We start from the raw sequence: 16,763 nt of genomic DNA, 5'->3' as shown, positions 1-16,763 counted from the left end.
GAGATAGAAAGAGAAACAGCCGTCATCTCTAGGGCATAATCTTAACGTTTTTCTGGTTTACAATGACTAGGAAATCAATTCAATCAACAACTAATAAACATCATAGCACGGCCAATAAGTTTGATGTGTTGAACCCTTTGAGATCTGAGAAATTGAAGACTATTGGCAAACCAGATGTTGAGGAGGGGCAAAAACATAAGAGCATTCATGAAATACAAGGAATCCCAGCCCATGATCTGGAGGAGGTACTCGTTGAGGATGTGACTGAGGAAGAAGTTCCTGTCAATGAAATGTTAGAAGATGAAATCTGGTATCAAAGGCATGGTAAGAAAATTATGCAGATTGTTGATGAAGAACCGGATGACTTACTACAATTGTCAGATGATGATGTTCAAGGAGAGTTGGAGTATTGGCAACAAGCAGTATATGGATTCATTGTAGGGGCTAATCCACCATGGCAAGTGTTGGAAGGTTTTCTGAAACGAATCTGGAGTAAGTATACGGTTGACAAAATATCTTTTCTACAAAATGGTATCTTTCTAGCTAGGTTTAATACAGAGGAAATGAAACAAGCTGTGCTATCAAGTGGATATTTTCTATTTGATGATAAACCCCTTATCATTAAACCGTGGATGCCTGATGTGGAGCTGACCAAGGACGAGGTAAAAAAAGTACCAGCATGGGTAAGATTGCAGAACTTACCCTTAAAATTTTGGGGTAATAGTTTGCCAAAAATTGCTAATCTGATTGGGACTTACCTCAAAAGTGACACTGCTACCTCTGAGAAAACAAGATTGGGATTTGCAAGGGTTATGGTGGAGTTAACACTAGGTCAAAAATTTCCAAATAAAGTTAAATTTCTTGATGAAAAACAACAGTTAATTGAAATTGTTGTAGAATATGAATGGAAACCTAGTGTGTGCGCTAAATGTGATCAGATTGGACATGAACAACAAAATTGCAGGAAGAATAAAAATAGGAAACCTCAGACTACAGCAAAGGTATGGAGACCTGTCCAGAAAGTTGTTCCTCTGTCAAAGCCTAGCCTTCAGCAACCTGCACAAATCCAAAATAAAGTTACTGTAACTAAGGGAGAGTCTGCTGGAAATATGACTTGTCCTGAGAATGTGGCTCTTACTGAGAATGTCCCTAGTCCTGAAACTCCTCAGACCAGGACAGTAATGACCGTGACAGGAGCAACCTCTCCTATTAGGCACTTAAGAATCACTGGGCAGGATAAGGACACTAATAACAGAAATATTCAGACATCCCCAAGGCATATAGAGACTCTTTCTTGCTTTCCAAAACAAGGAATTGGTATAGATGGTAATGCTCCTCCTTCCCTTGATCCATGATGAATATTGGTTTTTGGAATGTGAGGGGGATGAATAGAGAAAAGAAGCAGTTGGATGTACATAATTTTTTACAGTCTAATAATGCTGGTCTATTTGGTCTCATTGAGACAAAAATTAAACCAGGAAGTTTGAATAATGGTATGAATAAAGTATTTAAGGAATGGAGTATCTCTACTAACTCAGCTTATCACAGTGGAGGCAGGATATGGATAGTGTGGAAACCAAATCTTTTTGATGTGCAATTCTTAGAATACAATGCTCAATACATTCATATGCATATCATTGAGAAGGGTTCACAGTTGCAATTTTATCACACTATAGTCTATGCTTTTAATGGGGTTTCTGAAAGGGAATCATTATGGTTAGACTTGAAAAGAATAGCAAGATATAGTCATGGGCCTTGGGCAGTTGGAGGAGACTTCAACTGTGTGTTGTCTGCTAATGAAAGATTAGGGGGTAAAGTTACTACCTCTGAGTCAGAACCCTTCCAAGAATGCCTGGATAGCTGTAGCCTTATGGATATTCAAGCTCTAGGGGCTTTCTATACCTGGAACAATAAGCAGCCCCCTGAAACCAGGGTTTACAGTAGGCTTGATAGGTTTGTGGTCAATCAAGATTGGATGCAGTCCTTCCCTAACATGGTTGCTAATTTTTTACCCGAAGGACATTTTGATCACACTCCCTGTTTGGTAAGTATGAATAATAGAAGCACTAGCAAGACCAAACCTTTCAAATATTTTAACATGTGGAGTTTGGCTCCAGGGTTTAAGGATTGTGTTCTTACTGGTTGGAGTTAGAGAATTGATGGAACCAAAATGTACAGGATTGTCAAAAAATTAAAAGCTTTGAAATTGCATCTTAAAGCTCTCAATAACACCCAATTCTCTGATATTGAGAACAAGGCTGACTTGTCCCAGACTAAACTTATTGATTTGCAGCAGAAGTTAGTGGCTGATCCAGGTAATAGAGAATTAATGAAACAGGAATATGATTTGCTTCAAAGCTCCAAGATTCTTAATCAGGCTAAGTGGGATTTCCTCAGGTAGAAATCTAAAGCACATTGGATTCAGGAAGGGGATTGTAATTCTGCTTACTTTCATGGGGTGATCAAAGCAAGAAGGAACAAGAACTCTATTTTCCAAATTAAAGATCATAAGGATATCCTATGCAATGATGAACCTGGAATTCAAGAAGCCTTTTTGAACTACTATAAAATGCTCTTGGGTTCAACTGGACATGTTACTAGAATCAATTCTGGAATTGTACAGCAGGGGAAAACATGTACTGAACAGCATTGCTTGACCCTCCTGGAACCAGTCACCAAGGATGAAATAAAAGATGTGATGTTCTCTATACCTAATGATAAAGCTCCTGGGCTTGATGGATACTCAAGTAAGTTTTTTAAAGACTCTTGGGAAATCATAGGAGATGACATATGTGATGCAATTCTTGATTTTTTCACTTCAGGCTCTTTGTTGAAACAACTGAATGCTACTACTATCACACTTCTTCCTAAAGTGGATAGGCCTACTTCAGTTCTACAATTTAGACCCATTGCCTGTTGTAATGTGATTTACAAATGCATCTCTAAGCTGATTTGTAAAAGGTTAGCAAGGGTCTTGCCTGAGATAATTGCTTCTAATCAAGGGGGGTTTATACAAGGAAGGAGCATAATGGAAAACATTCTTATCTGTCAAGATATTATCAGGCTATATAGTAGAGGGACAGTCTCTCCAAGATGCTTGTTCAAAATAGATTTACAGAAGGCATATGATACTATAGAATGGAGCTTTTTGGAATAGATGCTTATAGCTATCAAGTTACCCACTCAATTTAGAGAATGGATTATGCAGTGTGTCACTACTGCAAGTTACTCTCTTAATCTCAATGGGAGCATGTTTAGCTTCTTTAAAGGACAAAGAGGTTTGAGGCAGGGAGATCCTCTATCCCCCCTTCTCTTTACTATTTGCATGGACTACCTCTCCAGACTTCTTGCTCACACCACAGATATGTATGATTTCGGATATCATCCTCTTTGCAAACCTTTAAAACTTACTCATCTAATGTTTGCGGATGACCTTCTCTTATTTTGTAAAGGAGATGCCCCTTCCATAATGACAATCCTCAGAACTTTTGCTACTTTCTCTAATTCATCTGGCCTCAAGATGAGTCAGGGCAAGTCAAATGCCTATTTCAATGGAGTGAAGGCACAACTAAAGAATGAGATTCTACAGGTTTCAGGGTTCAGAGAAGGGACTTTGCCTTTCAAGTATTTGGGTGTCCCCATCAAGACTACTAGGCTAAATGCACAAGATTGCAGACCCTTGATTGATAAAATTGTGAACAAAATTAGAGGCCTGGGTACTAGGAAGCTATCTTATGCAGGCAGGCTTGTTTTAGTCAAGGCAGTGCTAAAAACTATCCACAATTACTGGGCAACCATGTTTATTCTCCCAACAGGTGTCATCCAAAGGATTGAGGCTATATGTAGAAATTTTCTCTGGGATGGGAGAGTGGACTATATTAGATCCCCTTTGGTCTCATGGGACAAATGCTGCAAACCCAAGCAAGAAGGTGGACTGGGTCTAAAAAATGATCTACTATGGAACAAGGCTGCGGTTGGTAAGCTTGTATGGTGGATCCATGCTAAACCAGACCATTTATGGGTCAAATGGATCAACCACATTTACCTGAAAGGCGAAACTTGGCAGAATTATTCTCCTTCCAATGATTCTAGCTGGTATTGGAGAAAAATCTGCCAAGTTAAGCTTTTACTAGCAGACGCCTATACTCGTAATGAATGGGTGGATCAGAAAGGTCGAGAATACACTATCAAGAAAGGCTATGAATACCTCAGAACTAAAGGAGACAATATAGAGTGGGTGAATTTGGTCCGACTAATGGTCGCTTCCTAAACACAGCATGCTTTCATGGTTCTATCATCATAATAGCTTGAATACGAAAGAGAAGTTGCATAGATTAGGGATCAGTGAGAATGATACCTGTATCATCTGTGAAAATGGAATTGAGAATAATGAGCATCTCTTCTTCCAGTGTGAATATAGCTCCGCTATTCTGGATATCATAAGTTCCTGGGCTCCGGTTCATCTGCCCTCTCGGGATCTTTTGACTTGGAGACTGAACATGCAAGGATCGTCACTGCGACAGGATGTGATCAACGCTATTATCAATGCTACCATGTATCATGTATGGCGACAAAGGAATGTAAGTAAATTCGATCTTAAATTACTTACCCCGAAAGCAGTAGCTCATGAGATTGTTGAGGAAATCAAGTCTAGAATGAGAGGAATGAAGTTCATCAAGGCTGGGGATGGAGATCCTCGCTGGCTGGAATCGTTGATTGATAGGAAGTGAACTTTGATTTGGGGGTTCTGAGGTTGAAGATGACATATCGAGGATAAGTTTTGTTGGGTTGAGATAGCTCTATTTCCTTTTTGTTGTCTGATAGGTTTTGTAAGGCTTTTGGGCCGTGCTCTGTTGGAGGCTAGCCCACTCACTTTGAGTGGCTACTCTCTTGTAATTGGAACGGTTTTTTTCGTGATTTATATATACTTACATTTCACCAAAAAAAAAAGCAAGTAGCGAAATTCAAACTCGCTATTCTCAGAACAAATTTTAACTAACGGAATTAAAAACCGTTATTTTATAACACAAACAGCAAATAGCGAAAGTAAAATTCGCTATTATCACCACAATAAGATTCGACACAAAATAGCAAATAGTGAAAATAAAACTTGCTATTTTCAGCACAATTCTCAAATGACGGAATTAAAAACCGTTATTTTCAAACAAAAATAGCAAATAGCGAAATTTCCAAACTCGCTATTTCTCATAAAGTTCCAGGCTAACGGAAATAAAAACCGTTATTTTCTGCGTTTAAGAACTGCATCTGGCAAAATTAAAACTCGCCATTCTCGCGAAAACTGTAAGCGACGGCAGTAAAAAACGTTACTTCCCTTTAAAATTCAAAATTACAAATGACAGTAATAGAGGTCGCCATCCGCAAGAGCCAGGCCTAAGTTACAAAAGGCCTATCTCTTCCGAGTACCACAAACATTCCTTATAAACACCAAAAATTTCCCCAGCGGAACCCCTGGTGACCTCCGCACGGAGTCATCCTTCAGCAAACCGAGCGTCAAACAAAGCGAAATCTAGCACCTTTCGCCCCAGTGACGTCGACATCGCTCCCCATTGGGTCGGTTGGACAAACATCTTCTTAAAGTAGGCCCGATGATTCAGGCTATTTCCCGCAATCGATCATTCGACCATTAATGGCTGGCGAGTCTCTACGCACAAACAACAAACATGCTCTTGAAGTAGGCCCGATGATTCAGGCTATTTCTCGCAGTCAATTGCTTGACCTTCATTGGCTAGCGAGCCTCTATGCACTGTTGGACCGATAACCTCTTTAAACAGTCCTGAAAATTCAGGTTATTTCCCGCATTCGATCATTCGACCATCAATGGCTGGCGATGCTATACGAAATATTAACCAGGCTGGCGAGCCTCCACGCATCCGCAACCTGGCTGGCGAGCCTCTACGTGCCCTATAACATCAATGGCTAGCGAGCCTCTATACGATATTAACTCGGCTGGCGAGCCTCTACGCACCTTACCATATTAATACGGCTGGCGAGCCTCTACGCACAAACAAAAAGCAATTCAAGATATATCCCGAAGATACCCCAGGTATGACTCCTTCCTATGGATGTCGAGCCTTTATACGTAGTCTAATGGACTTTAAACGACCAACACTAGCAGTCGACAGACTCTAAACTATTTCCGTCGACAGGTCCTTCACTCGAATCCTCGTGTCGCCTCAATGTCACCCTTTCCGACGACAGGTCCTTGGCCCAAATCCTTTTGAGCCGCCTCGACGTTGCTTCGGTCTCTAGGTTGTAATCTTCGATGGACCTGGGGTCTGTAGAGGCTCTGTAGATACCCAGTATTTGTTGAATCTCTAATAAACACTCGATTATTATCGGACTACAACATGCTTAGCAATCGCTACGTTTGATCGACAGTTTATATAACTACACGTCGGAAAACTCAAAACGATTTTGAAAACGAAAACATTTTTAAAATATTTCAAAAATATGTGGAGTGTTTTATGCACGACGACGGGGTCGCAATGACACTAACTAGAGTCAAAACCGACACCGGACCAAGAACCGACTCAAAATTTAAATCACGACTTCAACAACGAGTAAATCCGAGTCAAACACAAAAAACAAAACCTCACACAATGCTTCCATGCTAAGTATACACGGTATACTTGATGGTCAAGTACAATAATATCCTACAAAACCTAGGATAAAACAAACCACAAATCCAAATTCGTGATAGTGACAAGACAACTCGAAGACCTGCGGACATGCACGCGCCTCTTCAAGCAGCTTTTACAGCCACGTCACCCAAAACGCATAACACCACACAAGTCCTCAATAAAGAACCCTCAAATGCCACCAATTGAAGGTATGCGAGAGTATGCCCCTTCTTTTCTCCCTTAAAATTCTATACCTCGACTTCTCGAGTCAACTAACGACACGTATTTTTGACCTAGCGATTGAAAATACAAGTCTTACACATTGTTTGGTACTGTCATCGTGCATTAAATAAATTGACTTACTACTTCTACCAACTACACCATCACTAAAGCAAACCAACACTCCATATTCTATAAAAACGGTATTAAATCAAGTTTTTCGACTCACGAGTTTTTACACATTGTCGATTTCTCGTCAAGCAACATAGCATGTAAGTATGAGGGTGTAATTAATCCTCTTCTTTCATGTTCTTTTTATCTGTTTTCATGACATTAACATGATAAAACATGCATAACATGATCCAAAATACAGATTGATTGAGCCAAAACCGGGTTTTGACTGGAGACAGAGGCTGGTAGTCACCACTACGAACCTCGTGCCTCTTTAGGCCTCCCCAGCCACAACTCAAATTTGTTTAAGGTCATCTTTTCCTCTATTTCACGTCTTATTTGCAATCGGTTTTTAGCATTTCAAATATTTCAAATCATTTTTATGATGCCCATTTTTCACCATGAATTACATTCACCCTTGGCTCTGCATGCCATGACGGTTTAATCCGTGACTCGGTGATAATATTTGGTTAATTACATTTTTAAAGGGTATTTTAAAGCCCTCTTATCCATTTGTTTACATTTGCAAAACCATATTGGTCATACATGGATAATTATCATTGGTTCTACATACCATGACGGTTTAATCCAAGTACTATGATAAACTTTGACTAATTACAAAGTAATGAACTTAATATAATTAGTTCATATCAAGCATTTTTTTACACTTTTTTTACAAAACAATGAACTTAATATAATTAATTCATATCAAGCATTTCTACCCCTTATTTACACAAAATTTCTTGACAAGCTTGTAAAACCGAACCCGACATCGAATATTATCAAGACAATGATAATTATTCCGAGTCCCGTTCTTCAAATTAGTACAAAAACGGTCTTAACGACCTTTTCAACAAAAGAGGTTTTTAGCACCCTTTTACAAACAACTACACAAACATTTTCAACAACCAGGAGACACCTACCCCTTTGGGTCGTCACCTAGCTCGCACCTCAACAGGCTCTCTGATTTCCAGTTTTCAAACCTGGGCAGACTCCCTTGTATCGCCAACAGGCTCGCACCTCAATGGCTGTCTGACACTGCTCCTATCCTATCTATCACTCGTCTAGGACGATCCCCACTTCGATTAACCTGAATACAGGACGGATCATATTGATGAGTTCGCATTTCACACTTTATATTCTAAAACACTTTTTTAAGACAAATGGATCGTGTTAAGCACCACAAACCGAACTTGGTAAATGGATGTTTAATTTCCGTCTTGCATGGAAATAAACATTAAATCCAACTCGACATCAATTACTTGATGTTTGGATAAATAACCGACATAGCAAATCTCACATGTTAAGTTTAAACTTCTGGATGCGCATTCATACATTTAACCCGTTTTATCAACTTCTGCAGTTAACCAACCAAGATCGATCAGTAGAGGCCGCTACCGCGGGCGGGATTGGGTGTTCGATTAAAGATCTTTCCAATACGTACCTCACCTCTTACTTAGAAACTTTGGATAGTGGAAGACCTTATCCAAGGCGAACAAGAGTCATTCTAGCGATAGGATGCTAAAGAGGGAGGATTCCTTATCTATATTACCTATGTCAAGCACCGCTTTTTGCTTCGTTTGACCGAGGTACAAAGTAGATTCGAACGGTTTCCAGGCATCCCATAATTGCTAGATGGCGACTCCGAACATCTCTGCATCGTTTCGAGACCTATACCAAGACGAAACCAACCGATCTATAGAGATCCGGTCGAAAGCATTTATACATCACCGAGCATGGCTTTATGACTGCTGCATGTCCACAGATTGGCTTGGCGTGCATATGGCCTATGTCCACAGACTTCGGTAGCAAAGACCACGGTCTTAGAATGCAAAGAGAAAAAGGAAGGGGCGCACATTCGCGTGAAAAATATGAAGGCCAAAGGCCTCTATTTATACTAGTCCTAAAGAGTAAGGTTTGGAAAAGATCTGGCGGAATAAGGAAAGGAATATACCGACTTTGATTTTCTGCTAAGAAACACCCTGGGGAAAAGACGCAGCATATACTGCGTCCTCTCTAGGGTGGTTTCCCGCGCTTCGAGAAAGCACGTTAGCAGCCTGTCGTAGTTTGGGCATAACGTTCTCCAAAAGACTCAGATTAAGGTGATCGGTGGCGTTGGAAAGCTAAGAGAAAGATCAAGAACTTTGTGTGAAAAAGACAAGACCCAAAAAATTGGGTATCATATCGTAAAATGGGCCTAAAGGATGGGTTGTCGAATTGAGCTAAAATAAAATGCATATTTTGTTATGTAAACTTAAGTTTAGCCTAATGAAGTGACATGGAACTAGAAATGAGATATAATCTTAACATTTTAGAACATCCTAACCTTAGGTGGAAAAAGCACATTGCTTTTGACTCGGCATTTAAGGTTTCGGGTTTCAGAAACAGTTTTAACTTTGGACTCCGAATTGACTCCAATCACTGCCAAAACAACAGTAAATACACCTACATGACCAATTAGGGATGGACACGAGTGGATAAGTTACCGTTTATTAATCGAATTACGAATCATCTTAAAATCGCGACAAATGCTAAACAAGTGGTGCACTCATCATTGGGTGTTTTTTGGAAGGTGCAGACACAGGTGTCTACATTTCCTCACTCAATTTCAAGTCAGCCACATAATTTACCCGCTACATAAGCCCGTTACGATATTCTTCCACCGTTATCCCTTCCACCATCCTAAACTAATCAAACTCGGACCTCATCTTACTCCTTATATGCTCTGGCACGAACTCATCCCTCATCATCCCTTAAAGCCATTACAATGCACATACTCTTCCTCGCACTCCTTGAAAGCCTCCCTAATCATCTCCTTGTTACGACTCCACCATAAACATGTTTTTCCCTTCAAGTAGAAAGCGGTTGGATCTACTTACAGCTCCGCTGAATCCATCAATACTTTAAATATGTAATCAGACTCCCTGCACGAGTCTCCCAGTAAAGAAGGCTCTTCCCATCCATCATACTTCGTAGGCCGATAACAAGATATTGTTGTACTCTTCATCGAAGCATCAACGACGACCTCCTTAGGCTTGTTCACATTCTGGAAAGCCATCGTCAATGTCGTATTCATCTCTAACAGCCTTTCTACCTCCTCCTTGGTAATGTTAGTAGCAACAGGTGATGTTGATACTCCTTTCTTAGCCATTGAATCTTCAATGCAGAAAATGAAACATAAGCAATATGCCTATTATACGTTACTGAAATAACAACGAAAATTGCCCAAAAACAAACTTACTCGATCGAGTGGGTCAAGACTGACATCAAACCTGCAAGAACAAGAGATTTCTCGATCGAGTAGGATTATTACTTGATCGAGTTGGTTCAAACTCCTCATTCACTAAAATGCTCTGAATTTAACAAACTCCATTAATATACATGCTCAGAACTCGACCTTAACCACTCATATCATTGCATAATTCATCAATTTGCACCATTAATAAAAATTTCATATAACTAGACATGCAATGTAAAATTCATGCAACTTATGCAATTTCCAATCTATCGACATTAGTCGGTCGAAAAAGGCTTTTAGTCGATCGAATTTTGCCACTTTAGTCGATTGACAAGGCTTTTAGTCGATCGACAAATAGCTCTTGTCAATCGAATTTTCTCACTTATTGTCAACTCTTTCAATCGACCAAAGCTTTCAGTCGATCGACTTTTCTCAGAAAATCAGTCGATCGACCAATTGATTTAGGCGGTCGACTTTACGCCATAGCCGACCAATTATGAAACATGTTTGTACGCTACTTCAATTTCCATACTAGCACATTGTTGATTCGTTATGAAACACACTTAGAAAACTCATACATTTTAGTTCATGATTCATTGTAATACCCTGCAATTTAGTAGATTTGATATGAATAAATTACCCGTTATTAATAATAATAATTACAACAGTTTATATTTATAATGTAATTAAAGGACGGAATAATGAAGTGACGTAATGAAGGAGTCGGGAATTGTTGAATTGGGTCGAGTGTGGTGGGCTACTTGTGTAACATGAGTTGGTTGAGTGAAGTCGGTATTTTGTAATTTAATTGTATTAAGCTAGTTTCCTAATAGTAGTACCATACCTTTTAATCTTACTATAAATACCCCCCATAGACCTCTACCCTAATTCTTATTCACAAATAAATCTGAGAATTACTCATCAAATAGAGGAAAAGAGATCTAGGAGGAGAAAGAGGAGAATTCTAGCTAGGAGACCGTCACAAGGTAATTTTCTATCGTCGCTTAACATACTCACCTTAAGACGAATATAACTCGTAAACTAGACCACCGTATGACGGACTAAGAGCGTCACCATGACCGTGGATCACCAGGGTTTGATCTGAACCACTGTTGACCACCATTGTTCGACGAGAAATGAGGAAATACAGGCGGTTATTGTGGGTGGTTATAAAGGGGAAATCGGGTAATTAATTGGGTAATTGAACCCCTAAACGGGACCATCGTGGCTTGGGATTGGGTTGGTTGGTTGTGGGGGAGAGAGTTGACCATGGACCATGGTGGATGTGTCGTGGTGGTTGCATGTGGTGGCTTGTGGCGGTGGTGGTAGTAAAAACGCAAAAACAGGGGAAGTAATAGTGTTTGTATTTGATCGTCTTAAGACGAACGCCATAGCCATGTTTGTGACCGTGACTGAGGTTGGATGGTACCATTGGAACCGCCGTGGGCCAGAGGTGTCTATGGTGGTGGTCTGTGGAGGTGTGCGGTCTGGTGTTGGTCATGGTGTGGTGTTTTAAACACGGTGTTTGGGTGTCGTAAAGCAGGGGATTAACCTGTGTTTTGGGGGCTGATTTCGGGGGGGGGGGGGGGGAGGGGGTTGGTGGTTGTTGGTGGCCTGAACTAGGGTGTTTTCCCCTGTGGCTTTTGTCGAAGGTTGAGAGGAGAGTTGGGTGGTGGTCGTGGGTGCTGGAATAGGTGGTGACAAGGTGGTATAAAATGGGTAAGAAGGGGCGTGGTTCAGGTGGGTTGTGAGTATTGTTTGATGTTGCGAGTTGGGTTGCTAGGGCGTATAATAGTGGATGAGTAAGGTGGTTGTTGCTGGTGTTTAGGCGGTGGCCGGGTAGGTGGCAGTGGTGACTCACGGTAGGGCAGATGGCAGAGGTGGTTGGGCGAGTTTCGTGGGTTGTTTAAGGGAGGTGTGAATACGGGTTGAACTGTGTTTGTTAGGTATGGGTATGGCGTTTACGGGTTTTGACATGGGTTGGTGAACGGTTTTAGGTGATTATATGACTTAGGGTTCAAGTTGAGTTGGGATTGATTAATTAGTTTAGTCGGGATAATTAATTAATTAATTAGTAATATTTGTGAGTCAGGTTCTAAGTTGAGTTGACCCGGGTTTTCGTGTATCATAATAATTAATAATAATGAGCTATGAATAAATATGATAATTAATAATGAAATATAAATAAAGTATAAATAATAATAATGGAATAATTATTTATGTTAGGTGACGGAATTGTTGAGAAGCTTTATTTGGATTTCTACTTATTGTATTGCTGTATACGGAGTATTTGCTTGCCAGGTAGGATAACGATTCTACTAGACTTATTATTTATCATTTAATTGGATGTTGTGGATTGAATTGTTTGGATTATTGGATTATTGCATATCTTACATTTTGTGATTAAAGGCGGTTGTATTGGTTATTTTTGAGACGGTGTGGTTGGTAGCCATTGTTGTTGTTACTCATGGTTTGATAATGGGTTGGATATCAGGTTTAGCCTGAGGTAGACATCATGTTAAGATCCTTCGGGTGATGTATTATAAACTTACTGGCAGACACCGTTTAATACCTCCGTGGTGGTGTAAGGCCTCAGGCTGGTTCTGTAGACCTGTCTCTGGTGTGTCTACTCAACTGGAGGTTCAGGGCTGAATTGTGACTCAACGGGAGGTTGAGGGCTGAATTATGAGAGCGGTTAATTTGGCATTTGTGTTTGAATCTTTATACTATATATATTATTTGTCTTAAGATTGTTATCCTACTCAACCGCGAGGTTAACCGTGTATTCGTGAACACCTCTGATGAACCATAAACGGGGAGTAGATTTGTAGGTGCTTAAGATTAGCTCACTTGGAAGCTTATGGGGATGCGTGTGGACTCGGCCAGTCTACCTAGAAGTCTAGATTATATAGTTTAGTAATCACTTTATTTAGTTGGTTAATTTGTAAAGAACATGTCATCGCTAAATTTTATCTAAAGTACTTTGGTTTGTTGTGGTTTGTTATTCACTACCTCGGGAAGCCGAGATGGTAATTGTCCTATTTATTTATGAATGTCTTGCTAAAGGCTCCTAAATAAATGGGGGTGTTACATGCATATAACATTCGTACCATAACTAGTAACAGGTGAAAACAATACATCATCACAATTCACGCAATTTATCATTCACACACAATTGTTAAGCTAATAACATCAATTTGATATCTATCATCCCAAATTCGTCAACCTCATATCAATTCAAATCTGCCATTCTTTCAACCACACGTCGCACCCTAATAAATTTCACTCGGCAATTCACGTAGCATTACACTCTATCTACCCACTATCTTTACACTCGCTGCGGTGACCGGTTCAAAACTGAAAGGGCCATAGTAAGCATTGAGGACGTCTCCCTAATCGGACTAAGAGGCGCTCCTAACAATTTCTACTAGGGGTTCATTCTTTCTGATACCACTTTGTAACACCCCATTTAACCAAGAGCCTTTAGCAAGACATTCGCAGTTAAATGGGCCTATTAGCATCTCGGTTGCCCGAGGTAGTGAATAAAAACGACAAACAACACAAGGTACTTTAATTTAAATTACATAAATCTGACCAACTGTCTTACATTATCAAAAATCAGAAACTAAGTAATAAATATTTATATACAACGGAAGTGAGTAGGATCATAAACTATATACAACGTATCTCAATAGCAACAATATATATCAACCTACCCAGATTCAACATCAACAAACAATAACAAGGAACTCATCGCAGGACAACATATGTTAGGACAACCATAAAAATAACACAAGTGAGTAAGATATCCCAACCTTTTTGCAATTATTCACGAGACAAAAGCCAACAACAAGATTAAAATCACTCCTCTATGAATTCACGACCTATATTAATCATATACAAACATACAGTGCGTGTAAAAAAATGATCATAAACTAAATCCCCTAAATCCCAATAAGGGTTCGATCTGTCACGGTCTAGGGCTTAGCGAAACAGTGTCTGAAGTGTAAAAAATTGATTAGAAACATAATTTAAGACGACTTGTTTAGTTGCCTCTTAAAGACGGGGGAGTTCTAAATTCCTATTAATTGACAAAATGGGAGTCGTTTGACTATCTAATATCATGTGATTTCTATTTTTCCATGAATTATCAACTCCTCCATTATAGAGAAGTTGAATTACCTAGCCCCTAGATAATTTTAAACTCCAACATGCATTTAATTCCCGCATGCCAACCAAATGCATTTTGAGCAATTCATGCGTTTTCTAAATTCATGGGACTTTAATTCCCCTATGCAAACCAAACGAGCACAGCTTTGGTAAGTCTAGGTTAATTAGGAAAGAAATAAAACAAAGCTGAAAAACCCGCGACTACCCAGACTAGCTGATCGACTAGTCCACATAGTCGATCGACTGGATTCGACTAGTACCCAACACAACACAACACAACACAACACAATATTTGATCGACTAAAACTACACTTGCGCCAACCTGATCCATATCAGTCAATCTATTAAAATCACAATTCACACGTGCACACAAATGCTTTAGCCCATTGAGTAAGACCTTTAATATATAGACTATACTTAGCGAATTTACGGGTATTACACTGAGCGCTTGACGATTTCCTTTATTCTAGCGTTCTTCTCTTGGGCTTTTACTATTCTTCTTCATGGATCACCTTGGATGGCTAAATCACTTATTCGTCAAATAATAAGTCCATGTACCTTTAAAATAATAAATTTAGTACCCTAACAAAATTGAGCGCTAACAATAATGCAGAGTCAATTGTTGATAGAAGTAATCTTTTATACAAAAATTATCTTTTATACTAACATCGTTGAACCTACTAATAGAGTTCTCATCAAATTTTACTAATTTTATTAACATAAATGGTAATCGTTGAGAAAATAATCTTTTGAGGTAATTTTATCATAAATTATAATTTGGTGAAATATCTTTATACAACAGTAACAACACTGAAATAATTAGTACTCCGTATAAAAAAAAAACAAATCTTTTATACTAAAATCGCCGAACCCACTAATTTGGTGAAAATTTCTCCAATATTAAACAACGCTGGTTCACTTTATCCTCTCTCCCGTGTATAAGGAGGTTTTATAAAAAATTAATAACAAATTTTTTTTATCATTTTTTAAGGGTTGTTAATGTAACCCGTTTATTTTTCCAGATACTTTGTTTTCTGCTGGCTTTTATGAAAAGCAGAGGTATCTTCTCTCTCATAAGTTACGATGTGATGAACAATATTCAATCCTCAATAAATAAATTAAATAACCGTGTTACTTATGGTATTAATGTCTAATATTTATTTTGTCTTGCACAAGGACTGATTATTGAAAAGTGATGATTTGTACTTCTGCTCATCTATCTATAAATATAATAAAAAAAGTCAATCAATAGCATAACATTTCACCATTCAACTATTTAAGAACAATTTATCAAGCCACATCATCATTTCTTATTTTGAAAAGAAAAAAGAAAACAAAAATGAATTTGTAAACATTAAATGCAAATAACTAACATAATAAACATTAAAATTTAGCATATTTAATTCTAAATTAAATTAAACAATAATAAAAAATTAAAGGGTTATTTGATAAGATTAATCCAAACTATATCCCTCCTTCTCATAATAATCCATGCTAACGTTTAACTGAGAAAAAACCGAGCTGTTACCTCATCTATCTTTCCTTGAACCCGTCCTAATTTTTACCTGTTATAATAGGTAAAGTATCAGGTCATAAGGCAGTGGATCCCATTTTTTGTTCCTCTTCCATTATCTATAATTTTTTTCCAAATTAAAAATAAATTCCAGAAATTTTGAAGATGTCACTAAAATGAATTTACAATCATTTCCCTAATTGAGTTAATTTTAATATTATTCAACGCCTAAAAATACAAAAACCACAAAAACAAACAATGAATTGTGTATCCAGAATCGTAATCATGCATACAACCTTCAACCATGAATTACCACTGTTTGATCCAAACACACCACCCACCTCCACACTAACACCACACCCACTCTCCAACACATACAACACCACCCAAGAAAACGACAGTAACAATCAGCGACACCCTAATCTATAATTGTCGTCGTCGCAAGCCTTTAGTCGTCGGCGACCTTCCTCTCCAACAAATCCCGACCCTTGTAAATTCTGGCCGACCATTGAAGAATCCCGAGTCCAAAATTGATTATTAATATAAAGATTTGAAGAGGTAGAAAGCGAGATTTGAAGGGAATTTTGATAAAATTTATTGTTTTAATATGAGTTGAAGTTTGAATGGGATTTTGATGAAATTAATTGCTAATTTCAAGGGGATTTGATGGTGGAGGCAGCGGCAGAGTAGTAGTCAGGTTGCAGAAAGGTTAGGTTGGTGGCGTAGTGGAAAAGGGGCGTTGGTGGTGGTGGCGGCGGCGGCGGCGGCGGAGTAGTAGTCAATTGCAGAGAGGGAGGGAGATGAATGTGAC

The 16,763-nt window shown here is 38.9% G+C and overlaps 2 protein-coding genes across 2 annotated transcripts; both read left to right on the top strand.

The window, feature by feature from the left end:
• Nucleotides 1-1,354: 1,354 nt before the first annotated feature.
• Nucleotides 1,355-3,157, top strand: LOC141640523 (uncharacterized). The gene is made up of 3 exons (XM_074449294.1): nucleotides 1,355-2,044; nucleotides 2,153-2,315; nucleotides 2,469-3,157. Exons 1-3 carry the CDS (start codon nucleotides 1,355-1,357, stop codon nucleotides 3,155-3,157), a joined length of 1,542 nt encoding a protein of 513 aa, XP_074305395.1.
• Nucleotides 3,158-4,277: 1,120 nt separating this feature from the next.
• LOC141640522 (uncharacterized) lies at nucleotides 4,278-4,730 on the top strand. Its single transcript, XM_074449293.1, has one exon. It carries the CDS (start codon nucleotides 4,278-4,280, stop codon nucleotides 4,728-4,730), a length of 453 nt encoding a protein of 150 aa, XP_074305394.1.
• The last annotated feature ends 12,033 nt before the right edge of the window (nucleotides 4,731-16,763 follow it).

The sequence above is a fragment of the Silene latifolia genome, unplaced genomic scaffold (genome assembly GCF_048544455.1).
Source record: "Silene latifolia isolate original U9 population unplaced genomic scaffold, ASM4854445v1 scaffold_88, whole genome shotgun sequence".
In the NCBI taxonomy this organism is placed as follows: domain Eukaryota; kingdom Viridiplantae; phylum Streptophyta; class Magnoliopsida; order Caryophyllales; family Caryophyllaceae; genus Silene; species Silene latifolia.
The sequence above is the reverse complement of the archived record's forward strand: the minus strand, read 5'-3'. Positions and strand labels throughout refer to the sequence as shown.